The sequence below is a fragment of the Silurus meridionalis genome, chromosome 16 (genome assembly GCF_014805685.1).
Source record: "Silurus meridionalis isolate SWU-2019-XX chromosome 16, ASM1480568v1, whole genome shotgun sequence".
In the NCBI taxonomy this organism is placed as follows: domain Eukaryota; kingdom Metazoa; phylum Chordata; class Actinopteri; order Siluriformes; family Siluridae; genus Silurus; species Silurus meridionalis.
In genome coordinates, this window is record NC_060899.1 from 15,374,454 (window position 1) to 15,393,980 (window position 19,527).

Here is a 19,527-nt window from a genome sequence, read left to right on the forward strand (position 1 = left end):
TGTGTGTGTGTGTGTGTGTGTGTGTGTGTGTGTGTGTGTGTGTGTGTGTGTGTGTGTGTGTGGATTATTTGTACAGGATTGTACCCTGTAAATGTTGTTTCTATTGGGTTGAAATAAAGCTTTCATGTGTCCCAAATCTCTGCTGAAGATATTTACTCTTTCTTTTCCCCTGCAGGTTGTATGGAGAGTTGGTGCAGGGATTCCGCCACGGATCAGGAGCTCTTCAGGTACACAGACGCAAACATCCGTCTGTCTGTCTGTCCGTCTGTCTGTCTGTCTCATTATTATCTTTGCTTTCTTTGTTTTGCTGGTTTGCTATTAATACACATGATAACCCTGTGTGTGTGTGTGTGTGTGTGTGTGTTAGGAGCGATCTGTCTGTAGAGAAGACATCAGTTCTGCAGTCTGAGCTCGAGTCCTGTACTCAACTCCTGGAACTGGAGCCTCAAAATAAATGTAATTTCCTGATCTGGTTAAATGATACGATGGAGTTCTATATATTTCTTTAGTCTTGCCCTTATTCCCTTTTTACTCCTTTCCTTCCCCCTGCAGGGTGTCTGTTAACTATAATCCTCCTGATGAGAGCTCTGGATCCGTTGGGTCACGAGAAAGAGACGCTCGCTCATTTCCAGACACTGAAGGTTTACTTTACTTTCACATCTAAATCCAAAAACAGTGACATCGTGTTAAGATTTTAGTTTTCTGTAACATGGCTGTAATTTTGCACCTTCGTTTTACTAAACCAATGATCCCGATACGTCACATGAGAGTACCTGATTGTCTTACAGGAAGTGGATCCGATGCGCTTCTCGTACTACAGCGATCTCTGCAGTAAGTTCATGATCGAGAACACTATCCTGAAAATGGAGTATGCCGAAGTGCGGGTCTTCAGTCTCTCGAATGCGGTAAGCACCAGGCGTCGGGTGTACGTGATGTGTGATGTTCATTAGCAGACCTGCGAAACTGTTGCCTGAATGTAATCAGAGATTCAGAATGAAACCGATAGAGAGACCAAGTGAGAAATTTGACTTTTCAATGGAAAATTTCATCCTGAACAACACTGCATTGTCTTTCGCTTTCATCTTTATCTAACGAGAGTGATGCAGCGGGGCTTTAGTGCTTCAGTCTGCCCAGCTCTCTCAACGCCTCATCTGTACATACCAAATGTAGATTCTTTTTATTTTCATTATATTGTATATTCTATTTAATTCCACTATTATGTTGTAAATATTTAAAATTTCCAAAATATATTTTTATTCTGTAACACACACACACACACACACACTTTTTTAGTGAAACCGAACTCAACACAGAGCACAAAGACAAAATATTCTTGTGTATGTTTTAAGTAATTAAGGTGCGTTAAATTACACCAGACGAAACCTTTGCTATGTTTCCACACGGACGGTTTTAATTGCCGGATGTGTAAATCTAAGTTAAGAAAATATAAAAAAAAATGTAAAAGAAATTAAAAATCTGGTGTATATATATCTCTGGTCCTTGGTGTTTTTTCACGTGAAGACGCCCATAAATGGCATCACAGATCTCGCGTACCGAGTCTCCGCTGTGTGATTTATATCTGAACTGCAGTCAAGTCACGTGGCTTTATTGCCATTTCCACGCTCTAATGTGTGAAATGAAACGACGTCTCTGTAGGACCAAGGCGCTCTATAAAGCAACACAAGATGACACAAAAAGTCATAAGTACACAGGATGTTACATAATGTTTCACGTGTTCTTTTTATTTTTATAAGAACCTGAGCACGATGTGCCACCTGGACCAGCTCCTATTGGTCACTCACATCAACCTGTGTTCCAATCAGCTCACGAAGTTGCCGCCACATCTCGCCATGCTGCAGTGCCTCGAGGTAAGCGCTCTGTCAGGTATTTCCATTTATTTGCTTTTTATGGATATCTGTGAGTAGCTGTGTTTTGTGTCTCAGGTTCTGGAGGCTGATGATAACGCAATAGAGAATCTGGATGGACTGTACCATCTGGCCAAACTGGAGGAGGTGTCTTTGCGAAACAACCGTATCCTTTTATCCAAGAGGTTAAACAAAGAGCAAAAAGCAAATCCTGGAACAATGATTTAAAGTAGTATGTTTGCATTAAGGGGCAGGGCTGTAAACACACACACACACACACACACACACACCTTGCATGGGTTCACTCATCGGCTGGCAGACAAAAGCATCGAAGGCGTGATAGCGTTTTGATTAATTGGATGACACGAGCGCTCATTGTTCCAACAAAAGTTTTTTTTTTTTACCAGCGCACATCTAATCCCTGAGGAATGCTTCCGTCTGCCGTCCGTCTGCAAGTGTAACTCGGCATGAAGTAAGAACAAACTCCCGTTCTTCCAAAAACAAGCCCCATCGTGAACTTTTGTGCCACAACATGCACATCCACGGAGATATTAGAGAAGGATCGTGCATTCAACAGAAACTAATACAGCTCCGGTTACTATGGCAACAGTGCCATTTCTTTGACACGATTTAAATATTAATAATGCAACAAAAACAATTCCTTGACGCATTCAGATTGACGTTGACATTAAACACGTTCCAATTTGGGAATCAGTATCGGTAATATTGCGATTTTATCTGCAAATCATTGAAGGTTCAAATCACACACATTTATAATCGAGATCTTCACTTGAGAGTATGAGGTTGTGTGTTCAGGTCAAAAGTCTGTGGACACCTAAAAAACTCCGTTCCACTATGAGTCCCAATTTTGCTGTTATTATGAGCTCCACTCTTCTGGGAAGATGTTTTTTTTTTTTTTTTTTTTTATAGTGTTGGAGCTCTATAGCAGGAGATCCAACTCATGGACAGCAGATCTTACAATTCCAATGGACAGGTTCAAATAAAAGGAAAAAGGTTTCCTCTTTAACGCCGATGACAGAAATCTCGCAAATCTCCGACCTTTCCCCGCTCGCCACGTGTCCAACGCTCAGCAGGCTGGATCTCCGCGGCAATCCTGTCACCAAGAGCGCCAACATCCAGGCAGAGCTAGCCGAGCTGCTCCCATCACTTACTGACCTTTTACTCTGATCAACTCCCAAACATAGCTGTGTGTGTGTGTGTGTGTGTGTGTGTGTGTGTGTGTGTGTGTGTGTGTGTGGGACTGAATGAGACCTTTCATGAGTCAGCTTGACTATATTTATTCTGAGGTGTAGCCCTGTGGAAGTTGTAGTGCTGTACACCGGTCTCGACGAGAGAGCGCCTGTTCACTTCAACCACTCCATTAATACATTCTCCATTCAGATTGTTTTGTAAAAGTAACAGCACCTGCACAAGAACATGGTGTAGCACAGACGCTCCTGGTGGGGTGGAGTTTTCCGTAAAGAGTCGTCAGTTTATGGAAGGAGTCTCCAGTGTCAGTGGTGAAGGAATAGTGGTGAAGCCTCCTGTATACGGCTGCTGTAACCAATCGTGAAACATCCAACCAGTTCAGTTCACGCCATCACAACGTTCAGTGTCATAAAAAAGCGTAATCACCGGCCAGTTGCTGTGGTATAAGTGGAATAAAACACACCAGGCAAGCAGGGGTTCTTTTCCTAAATCAGCATCCCAACAAGTGGTTTATAGCTTGTGTGTGTGTGTGTGTGTGTGTGCGTGTGTGTGTGTGTGTGTGTGTGTGTGTGTGTGTGCGTGTGTGTGTGTGTGTGGCCAGTGATGTTACGCATTCCTTCTTTATTAGAAAAACACGGACGGGTTGCTTTATGAGGATTACTTTAACGACATGGTGTCTGGATGAGTTACATCTGCTCGACTGAGCCAAACATGATAATTCATGAGTCAGACTTAATTACTGTGTGTGTGTGTGTGTGTGTGTGTGTGTGTGTGTGTGTTTGTGCACACTTAAATATACCTATAAAACTACAAATAAAGCATCACTCAAGTCGTTTTTTTTGTCATTTATTTGATTTATAATTTATTTTTCTAACTCTATGATATACACCACCTCCACACCTTCACTGCTTCAGGTATAAGTCTTCAGTCTTCTCCACAAATATCCACTATGCCTACAGGCTTGCATTCCAACCCAGCAGGAGATATGTCCTGTAGAAGACAAAAAAAATTTTCCCTATTAAGAGCCAAAGATCCCACTTATGTGAAGTGGATTGAAAGTACATCAGTACCCCAGACGTAGATTTCACCCCCAGGCCTTCATAGTGTCCTGACTGCAGCAATCCGCCTCTTAAAACTGATCATTGACACTGTATAGAGAAGTGCAGTAAAACAAAGCGCTGCAGCACAGGAATCTCACAGTCAGAATGAACGCAAGAACACGTCTCCTTTCACTGGAGCCACAACTGCACCTCCACATACATCATCTCCAGCAGAAGCATCGATATTCACCTCATCACATCACCCCGGGATTTTCTGTGCTTTTGCACTTTTCCTCTGGATTTGAAATGAAGGCAAATTCTACAGGAAAGAAAATGCGAAAGTATAAACGGCTTGTAAAGAAGCTTATCATCTGTTGTTTTTTTATTTTGCTTCCTATTAAGTGTTTGTCGAATTTACTTCACAATCAAATCAATTCCTTCAAATCAATTTCTTCTCCCTCAGTCATCCTGTAATGAAAAATCTGCTATTAAAATCCACATGAATATATTTGCTACAGATGCGGTTTGCGAGACTGAATGGTGCGCTCTCTGACCAATAAGAAGTTGTGAAATGCCAGGGTGATCGGACGCCTGCTAGATGGCCTCGGTGTCGCAAACTCGCAGTCAGATTGGTTAACCTGCAACGTATGCTGTAAGATCCCACAGATCTGTGAAGGCTCAAGGCAAATAATGTTTTTTTCTTCTTTCTTCTCATATATGGAATGGGTTTGGGATCTCTGCTGTAGACCAACAAAGTCCTCAAGGGGTCGTGTATGATTTCATTTTGACATAATATCTCCAGACTGCTGGAGCTGTGACGCTCGAGATATTCCTGAATGTGCTTCTTTTCAGGAAGTCGAGTGTGTAGTGTTGGAAATCATCAGCCCTTGTTAGCTGTAATTAAAAACCACCTTCTCCCAGGATTGGGTTCAGCTGCTACATTTGCTGTAAAGTTTCCCATGATTTGTTTCAGAAAGTCATCATTCCTGCAGCGGTTTCTGGATGTATACTTGTTTTTCCAGCTCTTCTAAAATCGCCTTTTCTTTTAGCGTTAAGCATTCTGTCTGGAGCTGGGACTAAATGGCATTAATTCATTTTAGTTGCAGGTGTGGTGAGAGAACAAAATGTTCTTACAATTGATATAACGGTGGTAATAATCTGCTGGGACGGTCGAGTGAAATAAAAAAAACATTCGAACAAAGAAACTGTGGGCTGCTTCATGTCCACCTTATGACCGCTATGTTCCACTAGATTTTGTAGAGATTCCTTTAAACACAAGGGTGTTAGTAAAGTCAGGTAGTGATGTAGGTGAGGTGAGGAGGCCTGGGGTGCAGTCAGCGTTCACATTCATCATGTTCAATAGGGCTCTGGAGCTGCAGATCTTTCACTCCAAAACATATCTGTGTACAATATCCATATAAGTGAATGGGAAATTTAATGCTCCAACAGCCAGACATCTCGTCCAATTGTGTGCCTCCAACAGTGCGGTAACAGTTTGGGGAAGAACCACATATGGCTGGAGAGCAGGCCATTCAAGGTCTTCCACTCCAACCCATGCAAACTATATCTTCATAGTGATTTATCCTGGTTTCTCTCTGTTTTATGATCTTTGCCCCCCAGTTCTTGTTCTCAAGCTTCTCGACAAGACGTTCAGTAACAAGGGTCCCTCTGAAAAGCTGTCTTTCCACACTTAAAGATTAAAAATTGATACTTGGATCATACGCTGACTAGATCACGCAGACTTGAGTTGTGATGAATTTTAATACCTAAACATTTCTCCTCTCGAACACGTTTAACCTGTAAACGCTTTCAGCTCACAAACACAGGCTTTCATCAGTCACTGAAGTGGTGAAAGAGAATATTGAAGTGAATGTGAAAGTTATTTTATTGAAGTGTCACTTAAACATTTGCTTTAAATTAGCAACGGCTCGTCAGGTGGAGTTTCTGGGCGTGGTCTGCAACCTTGTTTTGATTCTACATTCCGGAAAGATGAAATTCACACCAGACAAAAAAAAAAGGGGGTTTTTTCTTCCGTTTTTTTTTTTTTTTTTTTTATACACTGAGTGATTGTAATGTGTAACTGTTGCCATGTGAAAATCATGAAACCTGTTTATTAACTCTTTCTGTAACCCAGATGAGGACCTTTTGAGTCTGGTTCCTCTCAAAGTTTCTTCCTCATGCCATCTCAGGGAGTTTTTCCTTCACCACATTCACCACTCGCTCACTCGTTGGAGATAAACTTACAATTATAAGGAACATTTACATTTATAGCATTTAGTCTCTGTCAATGAATAAATCAACACTGGTTTGCTAAATGACAAACTTGATACCATCAGCTTAAACTTATAGACCATGAACTTATACGCTCTTTTATACAACTTTAGAACCTGTTTATCTCTGTAGAGCTCTACTGAGACGATGTACATTAAAAAAATTGTCTACAAATTTAAATGAATTGAATTGTAAGTATATCATTTACCCAAAAATGGATTTTTATATCACTGGAAATCAGAAACAGTTCCTATCAGTGGTGGCTGAAGTACACAAACCATGTACTTGAGTAAAAGTAAAGTCTCTAAATAAATATGACTCCAGTAAAAGTGTCTCTTAAAAGATTCACTTGAGTAAAAATACAAACATTTTTGCCTTCAAATGTACTTAAGTATCCAAAGTAGTGATTTATTATAACTATAATGTTCCTATTATAATTTTTATATGAATGTGACTCTCAGCACACTGATCTATTAATACAATGATATTAATGACTCAAACACTGATTGATTTCTATTACAATCATCATGAACCCAAAACCTTCGTGTAAAAATGGTGTAAACGAGGTCACGTGAGTTGTGTCGAGTTCGAGTCTGGAGTTTCTTCATCATTTATTCCTTTCTAAATGTTGAACTGTTAAACTGATGCTGAACTGTATGTTGGTGATCAGTAGATACACCAAGCACCAATCAGAACACGTGTAAAACAGAGCGTGCGCTCGATCCTGATTGGTGACTCGCTACGTGTTTCAGCAGTGAAAGTGAAACATTTGACTTTGAAATTTGAATCTGAAAATGAAAATTCTCCCCGAATGGAAATACTTCAGTAAAGTACAGATACTTGAAAAAGCTACTTAAGTACAGGAACGAATTACATTCACTTCCTTACTGTCCAACACTTTTTTAGATTTGGGATGTTTTTTAAAGAATAAATAGATTTTTTTAAAGAATGGGGATTTGTGGTCTTTAAGTTCCAGTGAAAAATGTCAAGTGACAGCAAACAACAGCATTCTAAACAAATCTTTGCTTCCATAATTTATTGCTGCAAAAGTTTGTGGACGAAGCACGTATATATTGTGATGTTCAGGGGCCCACGCATCAGCCACTAAATGTATTTTTCAATAAGACGATTAGTTGACAGTAAATTGCGCACTGATTTATAAAAAATATGTGCCGTTACTGCTTTTACACAACGCACAAATGCGTCACTCTTCGCCATTATTAATGCAGACTGTGAAAATAATCCCGGCTTTGTTTTCGTATATATATATATAGTTCCTCATTCCCTCCTAAAAAGAAACAAATCTGTAGCCACACCTCTGCCAACTATTCATGCTTTTGCAATGTAGCTGTAGTTGGTCAACTTTGAACACTGTTGTTCGATTTTTTTCCAGAAATTGGAGGATTTGAAACAAATTTCATTTATAGTCAGATTCAGAACTCTTCATTTAGACAAATTGGGAAGGTTTAACCTGTTAGCCTTCACCACAGCTTTTGGGACTGACAGCGGAAAATTCTCTATCTAACTTTAAATGTTAACAGTTCCCTAATAAAAGTGGACAAAACTGTCCATTATTCAAAGTTGATATTGCTCTTGCACTTCATCATCTATAACTTATTATCTATTTTGAGCAATATCAACTTTTATGATTGACAGTGAAGCTCAAAGTGCCTTCTTTCCAGAAGATAGATAACTTGTGTATGTAGCACATTTTTTTTATCAGGAACTGTTTAAAGTTACTTAGGACATTTCAGCTGTGAGTCCTAAAGTTTGGGCTGGGTGGGACGGAGAGGGGCGAACCAGACATAGTCTCAGATAAATGTTTGTAGGAATCAAATTTTTGATATCTTCATTCAATTTAAAGCTGGCGCAAATATTGTAGGATTTGAAAAATTTGTATTAAAATATTAAGTACCTAATTATCTCAATCATGGGGTTTTTTTTACAGTTTGGTGAAATTATTAGATTACATTATATTCCTTTGTTTTAGAAGTTCACACCTCGTGTTTGGGACACTGGACTGGGAGGGACAAATGTGAAATGAAAGTGGTTTTTTTTGTGTGTGTGTGTGTATAAATATGATTAGAAACAGGAATGTGGTAGTGACAGAAGACACAAAACTAGGCGGCGAAAGGTACCCTGGTCCTCTGAACTACAACGTACTTTAACATTGTATTTCGACCCAACGATAAGAGCAAATACGTCAGGTAAGTGCAAATCTTTAATACCTGTTTTTTCTTGTTTGTTTTTTCTCATGGCTGCTTGAAATCTACCATAAAATGATTGACAAGCACGAAATGAATAGATCTATAAAAATAAATCTACACCTGGATTCTTCTCTGTCCTGTCATTCAAAAGCAAAACAAATCACTCACAGGTTTGTTTGTTACTATTCGTTTACAGTATAAATGCAGAAAATCAGAGCACTATCTTACCACTGAAGGTCTTCCGTTTGAGTCAAATTCCTCTCATATTGTGTGCCATTCCAGGAAGTTTCTCCTCATGATTGTACATTGAACTGGATTACTGTAAAGGTGATCAGGATTCTCTTTACACCAAGTTCAATTGTTTCATCTGCAATACAATCAATACAATCAGGGTTCCTGGGTCCGAGCTTGAGCTCAGATCGATGTTCTGTTAATGTTTTTTTTTTTTTGTGTGTTGCCAAATTTCTTGTGCAGTCAATACTCCCAAAAATGCGTCAGAAAATCATTTACTTGGTCACAGAGCACCACCAACTGCACATCAGTAGGAATGTTCTGTTATTGTACCTGACTGTTCCAAAATACTGCTGCAGGAGAGACACCTTAGTTAAATAGACATGCTGGATGTTCTTCTTAACGCAACCCTCCCTATTTATCAGGGACCGACACTAAGAGTGCCTTATGTCTTATTATTATTGTCTTAAACTTAAACTAAAAGACCCAAACTTGTTCAAGCATTACATTGCTTCTGTGCACAAAGCCAACTCTATGAAGATATACTCTGCAGTACAAGAGTTGGAGTGGAAGATCTCCTGCTATAGAGCTCGAAACCTATTGAACACCTACCGTATGGGTTGAATTTTTCACACACCTCCTCATCTCACCTACTGTACAGCATCTGACTTTTACACCCTTGTCTGAAATCTCCACAAGCACACTCCAAAATCTGGTAACATCTTCCCAGAAGAGTGGAGGTTATTATAACAGCAATTGTGGAATGAGATGTTTAAAAACACAGCCCAATCTTATGCTCAGGTGAATGGAATAATAAATGTGCAGTGGGTTTATAGCGCTGTTATTCTCATACAATTTCAGCATGAGTTCGCTTCACTCTGTCTTCTTTAGAATGTCTGCAGCACCCACTGGTACTTGTCCCAATGAGGGCCGCTTCCCCTCCGCCACGCTTAATGCCTTTGTGGAACCACTACTGACACCAAATGAAGGGAAAAACGGTAAGCAGCAAAGGATTGAGAGATCATATGGATGCTGGAAGTCGATCCATAAAATGCACAAATTGTACCAATCTCTTTCTTTCATCCTTTCATTCTTTCTCTCTCTTTCTTCTCTGTCTCTCAGATGGTCGGTTATTAGTGCTCTCCATAGATCTCCTCAAGTCTAAAACAGGTCAGAACCGCCTGGAACATCACACGGACCGTTACCAAAGCGATGACCTCGTCGTTCGTCGAGGGCAGGGCTTTCAGATGTGGATTGAGTTCTCACGAGCGTTCGAGCCCAAATCTGACAAACTACACCTGGAGCTCAGGCTGGGTGAGGTGCCGAAATCATCTGAAGTGGTTATCTGAATGCTAATTCTCCATTATATTAATTAAGATGAGAAACCTCATTTAAATGTTTACCAACAATATCATTCTGTGGACATAATTAGTATCATAGTCTTATAATAATAATAATAATAATAATAATAATAATAATAGTGTTGATTTTAATTATTATATAACCAGACAAATGATACAACAGAACCTTAAAACTTGTTTAAATAGCTCAGGGGTTATGATGTTGGACTTCTGATCAGAGGTTTATGAGTTCAAATCCCAGCACCACTAAGCTGCTGTCGCTGGGCCCTTGAGCAAGGCCCTTAACTCTCAACAGCTCAGTTGATTGATATAATTATAAGTTGTTCTGGATTAGTGCATCTGCCATAAATGTAAAAATGTTTGAATGATGCAAAGATACTGGAAACCACAGATTAGAGTGTCTACAGCGATGGGAATTAAGGGTGTGGTCAAGAATCGTTTTTATGAATAAAGGGGGCGGAGTTGGGATTGCTGATAGGTTAAGGATCCCACACCTACATTTTTCAGCATTTTATTCTCCGACAAATACAACAGCCCAAATTTCACCCCAGTATGGGATCCTTCACTATGATGATGAACATATTTTTGTCTGTCCGTGTTACAGGCCCTATTCCAATGTTTTCGAGAGACACCCTCGTTACTGTCCGTCTAGTCGAAAAGTTCGAGAACACGAAATGGGAGGCAAAGATCATAGAACAGAAAGACACCAGGATAAAAGTGTGCGTCAACTCCCCGCCGACTGCTCCCATTGGTCGCTACAAGCTCAATCTGATAACATGGACCCCGAAAGGAAGCCACACTTATAAACACAAACCTGAAAATGATCTCTACCTGCTGTTTAACCCCTGGTGTAAAGGTAATGGGCAGAAATGGGCAGAAATGGGATGACGGATTCAAAAATTCCAGTGTAACATCAGTATTTCCCTCTACCTGCCCAGATGACGCTGTGTTTATGGATAACGAGGACGAGAGGAACGAGTATGTTCTTAACGATGTGGGAGTGCTCTACTATGGAAATGATAGTCAGATTGGAGAGAGGAACTGGATCTTTGGACAGGTATTACATTCACATTATTATATTCAGAGGTACTATTAATACTTATTTAGGTAGAAAGTTCAGGCTGTAGATTTAACTGATGTTGAGAGAACTTGTATGTTCATGTGTGCAGTTTGCTGACGGGGTTCTCGCAGCATGTCTGTTCATACTGGAGAAGAGTCAAGCCTTGAACACAGGTCGGCGAAATCCTGTTAACATTGCCAGAGTTGTGTCAGCCATGGTGAGTGTCTTTTACAGCCATGATATACAGTATATATATATATATATATATATATATATATATATATATATATATATATATATATATATGTATGTATGTATGTATATAAATATACAGGTAGTCCCAGATTTACGATGGAGATGTCTACATACGTACGATAAACGGACACCAACAATAAACTGGGGGCGCGAGATTCGAACCGCGGTAAAACGGGGGATTACTGTAATTTAACACATTACAGTACATAATTTAGCAAAGCAGAGCAATTTACACTACTGTACTGTATATACTTTACAGTATAAATGTTTGTGGCAGCGGGGGTCCACGAGTGAGGGCGGAGCCCAACGCATTTTGCTACAATGTCTGGTGCTATAAAAAAAGGACGGAGACAAAAGCTATTATTGAGCTTTGAAACGCCCCAAAAAATACGCGCTCTAACAAGACAACTGCACCCTGTCGACCGCTGGCATCCCAATGTATCCTACCTGCTATATGAAAATAAATACAACTTTTTTTGCCTTTGCTATCGTCATCGCAAAATAAGAAAAAACATCATAATTCAAACCATCGTAACTCGGGGTCTATCTATATATCAACCAATTAAGATTTTTCTTGAGTTTAGAAAAGAAAAAAGTCTGATTTCTTGGTGCCAGGTCAACTCTCCTGATGATCAAGGTGTGTTGGAAGGGAATTGGTCGAGTAACTACGCGAACGGGACGTCCCCATTGTTATGGAACGGCAGTGTGGAAATTCTGAGGCAGTACCACAAAAGTGGAGGAAAGCCTGTTAAATATGGCCAGTGCTGGGTCTTTTCAGGGGTCACCAACACTGGTACAGTACATGTGTACATATCATTTAATTAGTTCCTTTTTAGGATGACCACATCTTTCACTCGTTTGACCAATTCTCCACCCTCTCACCTCACCTATGTCCGGTTTTCCAGTCCTCAGGTGTTTGGGCATTCCCACCCGAAGTGTCACAAACTTCAGCTCGGCCCACGACACGGACGTTTCCTTGACGACCGATGTGTATTTTGATGAGAAAATGAATCCGATTGAGAAGCTCAACAACGACTCGATTTGGTACAAACACACAACATTCTTTTTGATCTCACAGTTGTGCAGAAATGCAATTCATTCCAAAGCAAAACGAAAGATCAAACCTGCAACACCATATATTTGGTGTTCAGGGAAAACCAATCATGTAATGACATTTTTTATGCTAATCATGAACTGATCGATTTTCTCTATTCGATGTATCAAACAGAAGTATATTTTGTATACTTTCTCTGCAGGAATTTCCACGTGTGGAACGAATGCTGGATGGCCCGGTCTGATCTACCAGATGGAATGGGGGGTTGGCAGGTTGTAGATGCCACACCTCAGGAGACAAGTCAGGGCATATTCTGCTGTGGCCCCATCCCTCTGGCAGCCATCCGGGATGGACTGGTCTATATGAAATACGATGCCCCGTTTGTTTTTGCTGAGGTATATAATCTAAAAATATCTTTGGATCATAGGAACAATAAAGCTCGGGCTACTGTGGTAAGGAAAAACTCCTTATAAAACCTTATTTAACTCCGTATAAAGAAGAAACCTCAAAAGGAACCAGACTCAAAAGTGAAACCCATCCTTATTTGGGTGATATCAAGAGTGTGTTTATAAATCATAAAAACAAGCCAAAACACCAGAAAGTGAGAACCACCATGAGCATCGGAGTGAGTGATTATGAGTAACGTCCTTCCTACAGTCTTATATAGTCAGTTGATGTTGTGCAACCAGGAGCTACAGAACAACTCACAGAATAGCTCAACATCTGAGATCATCATAGATCCAACAGAACAGTTCAAACAGTCCGAAGCTAAAACCTAGTATTTTCTGACCACTAGGAAGCTGAGAATGCTAAAATAATGAAGTTCTCCAAGTACCAAGAAAGTTTAGATAAAGGTTCTACTAAAATCCAGTTGTAGATTTCAGAACAAAGATAGTAGTAATAGCTGATAGTGTTTGTGTGATTGTAGGTGAACAGCGACAGGATCGTCTGGCAGAGACAAAGTAACGGCACCTTCACTCAAATCTCCTGTGAGAAGAATGTGGTGGGCAAAAATATCAGCACCAAAGCAGTGGGTTCTGACCTCAGAGTGGACATCACACACCTTTACAAACATCCAGAAGGTAAAACCACTCAACAAATAATTTTTGCTGCCATATTTACCCTGTTGGGGAAGAGGTAGCACAGTAGAAAAGATGTTGGACTTTGATCTGAAGGTTGTTAGTTCAAATCCCAGTACCACCAAGCTGCCACTTCTGGACCCTCGAACAACGTCCTTAACCCTCAGTTGCTCAGATGTATAACTGAGATAACTCTAAGTCACTCTAAAAAAGATGTCCACCAAATGCTGTAAATGTAAATTTTGGTTTATATTTCTTTTTCCCACTGTTAACATCATTAGGGTCTGAAGCCGAGCGAATCGCCGTGGAAACTGCTTCCTCTTATGGCTCTAGGCCTAATACCTACCCCTGTGCCGTGGACAAGGATGTCACATTAGCGGTCACTGTGGACGAGGTGGGGCAGTGGGTGGGCGAGGATGCTCGGCTCTCCTTCATCGTGAACAATGGGAGCTCTGAGACGCGCAGCATCAAGCTCTACTGCCAGGTGGCGATCATGTACTATACTGGCGTGCTCAAGGGCACAGTGAAGAAGGAGGAAATCTCAGTGAAGCTCAATCCCAAAGAAGGTGGGCGATCATTCAGAACATAATTCTGAATGTTTTTGAGAACTGTATAACTTCAGATTTTCTTGATACCCTTACAGTCAAGACACAGGTGTGGACCGTTCCATATGATCAGTACAAGGACCAGCTGGTGGACCACTCTTCCCTGATGCTCACTGTGCTTGGACGAGTCACTGAGACCAAGCAGGTTCTGGCCATCAGGCACAGCTTCCGCCTGCGTACGCCCGACATCATCCTCACCGTAAGTTCTCGAGAGGCTCCCATGATTGGCACTACGCTGAACGTTTTAGTCAGGAGTCTCTTCAGCAAGTTTAGATTATACTGTTGAGGGAAGAAGATCCAAATACAACATAATGTGGGATTCCGAAGCAATGTTCCATCTCAAAAGTCTAATATTTTCAAGTGTTTTATTTCTTTTACACCACAGTGAATCAGTACATTTATTCCAGAAGTTCTCAGCTGTAAGATATTCTTTCAGCAGCCTAACGGTTTTCTCTCTCTCACTTTAATGAGGCAAAAAATAAATGAGGTCCTCCATCCTGAAGACCTTGCCATGACTGAAGCCATACTGACTGTTAAAAATTGCTGATACTTCAGACTCCTGCCACAAATGTTAACTGATTACTTCCTTATAGAAAGTTTCCCTATAACACCAGCTACACCTACACGATCACGTATGAGTGCATTGATATAAACAAAACTGTTGAGGAAAAATTACTAAACACCTTCTGACCAATCCGATTCAAGAAATCAGCAGAGATGTGATGCAAGCAGGAAACATCCAGATACTGTTTCTTCATTGCATTCCCATAGGACACTGATGTTAGGTACAGGTTTGCAGCTTTATATTGAACTTAGTAAATTCAAATGGACAAAGTGTATTAATGATGCAATTCTGCTTTACAGCCTGTAGGAGACGCCGTGGTGGGGACCGAGATGGCGGTAAAAATCACCTTTAAGAACCCACTGTCGCGTGTCCTGAAGAACGTCACACTCCGCATCCAGGGCTTGGGCTTGCTGAAAGTGAAAGACATCCGCTATGGGTGAAGCATATGGACTTTTAAAGCTCATTTCAAAATGTTCTGGAAAATAATTACATTTTATTTGTAGCATGTGCAACCGTACGATGACTTGTTTGTGCCGTAGATATAAAAAAATAAATAGAATAAAAAGAAAAGCATAATATGATAAATCTGTAATTACAATCGAATAAAAATCCACATTTATTTGAAATTAATAGTCAGGTTTCAAGGAGGAAGGTTTTAGTTTTTTGCGCTGTGTAATGCGCTGCCGGATTTGAGGCGCTGCCGGATTTGAGGCACTGCCGGATTTGAGGCACTGGTGGATTTGTGCCCATTTTGGCTTTTCCCTGAAAAACTTTGCATTTAATTTGTATTTTCATTACACACACACACACTAAATTCTTTATGATTTTATTTAAATACAGACGCTTTTTCATTCTATTGTAAATTCTATTATTTTTCCTTTTTTTATTCTATTTTAATCCGTCTCTCATTCAACACTTAAATTAAAATTTCATCTATTTTTAAAAATTCTTCTTTATTTCACAGCAGCTCACAGCAAATGAAAGCAGCTCACTGCATGTTGTATAGTGTATAGTTGTGTGCTTGTGTATTGACAAAATTGAATTTGTGCCTCATACATTGACACAATCATTCCTTCCCATCCAGTGATATTGGCAGCCTGAAGACCATCACGCTGACGGAGAAGTTCACTCCCAACTTATCTGGGCTGAGGAAGCTCCTGGCATCTCTGGACTGTCAGCAGCTCACGCAGGTCCACGGCGTCGCCGACATCCTCGTCAAGGAGAAGTAAAGATGCGCAGGAGAGCGTCAACTCGAGCGCACAGGTTATCTGGTGCTACGCTTAATGCATTTAGGAATGAAGTTCTTCTGCTGATTTCTTACAAAAATAAAGATAATCGTTGTTTTTTTGTATTTTTTTTTTCTTTTGATAGCACGCTTATTAATTAGCACACGTCACAAAGAAAAACATTCTGAAGCAAGTCACAATATTTCTTATATCCACGTATTATTCATATCTGGGTTAAGGATTATGCTTATGTGCTTTTCCTTTTGCACTAAATCTGCTGATAAACCAGAGAAAAGAAAAGAAACCATTCATGTTCCATGTTTTTATTTAAAATCTATCAACGCAAAGTTCATAAATAATGTATGTAATGTAACAGATGTGGTTGTATGAAATTCTCTCATCACTTGAACTATGAAACCCAAAACATGTTCCAACTTGACAATACCCCCGTGCACAAAGCCATCTCCATGAAGATCTGCTTTACATTGGGTTTGATTTGATCTTAAATGGCCGGTAATAAATAATAATAAACATATTTTACATTGAACTCTTTATATTATATTATATTATATTAAAATGCATTATATATTATAAATACATCCCTAGTAGTCGGTTGAAGAACCATTGCAGCCTCGGGGATTGAGGGATTTTCTAACATTCTGCATGGCAAATCCTCATAAGCCGGGTCAGGTTGGATGGGGAGCGTCAGTGGAGACTTTCGGGTCTTTCCAGAGGGCAGGGCTCTGGCTAAGCCACTTTAGGACATTCACAGAGCAGACTCTTAGCCACTCCTGTGCTGCTTTTATGGATTTTTTTTTTTAATTCCACCACTTTTTGTCAGCCTGCTTGCTTGTGTCATATTGAATTTCAATGCTTTCGGTAAATATATATATGTATATACCAGGTTCTGCACTGGAATTGGAAGCAGGATGCCTTTGCACTGGAAGTGATTTTGATTATTCCATATTTACAACCAAAATCTTTGACTATCATCTCTATCATAAAGATCTACATTATAGATCATATTCCTCGAATGTTTTGGCAAGATTTGATATGCTTCTCTGCCTATTATCTTTGTTGATAAGTAATAATAATGGTTCAGTTCAAGGCAGGTGAGATGGTACGAGACAAAGGGAGGAGACAGCCTGTCTGATGTGTTATCCAGAAATCTGACATTTGAGTCAAAGTCCAATGAACATGACTGACAGCGATGCCACAATCTCTCACGCAGCAAAGCAAGAGTAATTTTGGTTTCCATTTAGATTTGAGTTGTGCAAGTTAGAAGAATATTGTGCAACAATTTGAATAATCTTCAATCAATCAATCAATCAAATTGTATTTATAGAGCGCCTTAAAACAATCAAAAGGAGCACAAGGTGCTTTCCAGTAACATCAATAGACAACAAAATATAACAAACACAATGTGCATAAAATAGCAGTCGAATCAGAGGCTACGTGGTAAAAGCTTGTATGAATAAATGTGTTTTTAACTGCGATTTAAAAACACTCAGATCACAGTGATGCTTCGTAGGTGTGCTGGACGTGCGTTCCACAGCTTTCAGTCTTCAGTCTATGAAAAAAAGTACAGCGTCAACTGACTTTTCCACCCGTATGTGACACTTTCCCAGCATTGTTACCACATATAGGACTCAACATGACATCCCAACATGACAATGCCCCCATGCACAAAGCCATCTCCATGAAGACATGCGTTACAAGGGTTAGAGTGGAAGATCTGTTATAGAGCTCCAACCCTACTGAACACCTTTGGAATGAATGTGAACTCTGACTGCACATGTGACCCCCTCACCTCACCTCACCTGACTTTACTAACACCCTTGTAGCTGAATCTCCACAAGCACACTCCAATATCTAGTAGAACATCTTCCTAGTAAAGTCAAGACTATTGTGGAATAGAATGTCAGGTTTCTGCAAACATTTATCCATATTTTATAACTCCAGAAGTTCTCTCTAACAATCAACAAGCAGAACTGCCAGGTTTTGTCTCTCTGCACTGTTGATGGGCTTTGGAACAAGTTCCTGGTAAAGAAACCTGATTTGACCTGCCCAAGTTCTGATAAATTGGATTTAATAGCTGTTTTTTCAGCACAGTTCAAAACAATCAAGCCTTCTCACGAACCCTGTATACTTTTTGCGTTTTCGTTGCAAGAGTTTAAAAGACTCACGTAAAAACCAGGGAGGTCATTTTTATGAGGTTGATTTCGATGCTTCTGCTGGAGATGATGAATGTATGCACTTTTGCACATCGCTCTGGACAAGACAGGAGGTGGAGCTGGAGGTAGCAGAGCTGAAGATGTTGAGGTTTTCGTTAGAAGTAACGACGATGGACAGGATTAGAAATGAGTTTATTAGAGGGACAGCGCATGTAGGACGTTTTGGAGACGAGGTGAGGGAGGTGAGATTGAGATGGTTTGGACATGTGCAGAGGAGGGACATGGGGTATATCAGTAGGAGAACACTGAGGATGGAGACACCAGGAAGGAGAAAAAGAGGCGAGTGGCGACCCCTAATGGGAAAAGCTGAAATAATAATAATAAGAGCATCATAATGATTATGAAAAGGTGATTCTTGTTCTGTTTTTTGTGGCAGAATTCTGTTTTTGTTTTTTCTAGATTTCTTTTCTGCAGTTTAAGATGGCACCACCGTTAATCAGGTTACAGACTGAGCTGAAGGTCAGGGAAGTAAGAACACCAGATGATTACTGTTAAGGCTGCAATCTGGGAATGTGTCAACGCCTATCTAGAAAATGAAGAAATTCGACATTTTTTTTTACTGTCAAAACCAAATGACCATAACTGATGAGGGTCGCACAAAATGTTTATTGTTTTAAGAGCAAAAACATTTCACTGCGATTATTTTCAAACGAATGCAATCATTGAGATGATGCGGGACTCTTTGACATCGCCAACATACGTGATTGATTTCAGACCACATAGACAAGTTTACGCATGGCTTCAGTGTTCAGAGTGTTCAAGTTCACTATTCTCAAGATCTTGCTCTCCAAATGATGTGAACCAGCTGCATGAAGATCTGGTGTACATGCTTTGGAGAGGAAGATCTTGCTGCTATAGAGCTCTGATCTCATCCCTACTGAACACCTTTGGGATGCATATGAATGCTGACTGCACCCCAGATCTCCTCACCTGACATTACTAACACCCGTGTGGCTGATCAACACAAATATCCATTAGCACACTCCAAAATCTAGTGGAACATCTTCCCAGAAGAGTGGAGGGAATTAGAAGTGCAAATTTGGACTAAATGTGGAATGCAATGCTCATAAATCACATACCGTACTTATGAGCAGGTGACTTAATACTTTTGGAAATAGAGTGTATCTCATGGACAATCACAAAAACAGAAGAACTACTGTATTTCTGTGAAAACCAAAGTAAAACTTTTCATGTCCCAAACACATGGAACGCTTAGCATTTACTTCACAAACGTTGAGGGACTGAGAGTCTCCTTTTACACCTGG

General features: G+C 40.1%; 2 protein-coding genes across 3 annotated transcripts in view; both read left to right on the forward strand.

Annotated features, from left to right (window-relative positions):
• The window catches only part of rabggta (Rab geranylgeranyltransferase subunit alpha), a 7,977-nt gene extending 4,069 nt beyond the window's left edge, over window positions 1-3,908 (forward strand). Inside the window, exons 11-18 of one of the 2 annotated variants that reach the window (XR_006928176.1) lie at window positions 176-227; window positions 368-456; window positions 553-641; window positions 789-905; window positions 1,755-1,868; window positions 1,944-2,031; window positions 2,905-3,123; window positions 3,593-3,908. Coding sequence is in view for 1 of the 2 variants with exons in the window: in XM_046869901.1 (XP_046725857.1) it covers window positions 176-227; window positions 368-456; window positions 553-641; window positions 789-905; window positions 1,755-1,868; window positions 1,944-2,031; window positions 2,905-3,053 (698 nt within the window). In the remaining variant the exon portion in view is untranslated. Of the gene's footprint in view, window positions 1-175; window positions 228-367; window positions 457-552; window positions 642-788; window positions 906-1,754; window positions 1,869-1,943; window positions 2,032-2,904 lie in introns of both variants that reach the window. The other variant, XM_046869901.1, reaches the window with a different exon arrangement.
• A 4,437-nt stretch (window positions 3,909-8,345) lies between these two features.
• On the forward strand, window positions 8,346-16,535 carry LOC124399147 (protein-glutamine gamma-glutamyltransferase K-like). Its single transcript, XM_046869897.1, has 14 exons — window positions 8,346-8,592; window positions 9,715-9,821; window positions 9,946-10,137; window positions 10,789-11,040; window positions 11,123-11,241; window positions 11,354-11,461; window positions 12,115-12,292; window positions 12,405-12,543; window positions 12,756-12,948; window positions 13,482-13,635; window positions 13,914-14,198; window positions 14,276-14,436; window positions 15,102-15,238; window positions 15,887-16,535. The coding sequence occupies exons 2-14, from the start codon at window positions 9,716-9,718 to the stop codon at window positions 16,029-16,031; spliced, it is 2,169 nt and encodes a 722-aa protein (XP_046725853.1). The 5' UTR covers window positions 8,346-8,592; window position 9,715; the 3' UTR covers window positions 16,032-16,535.
• The last annotated feature ends 2,992 nt before the right edge of the window (window positions 16,536-19,527 follow it).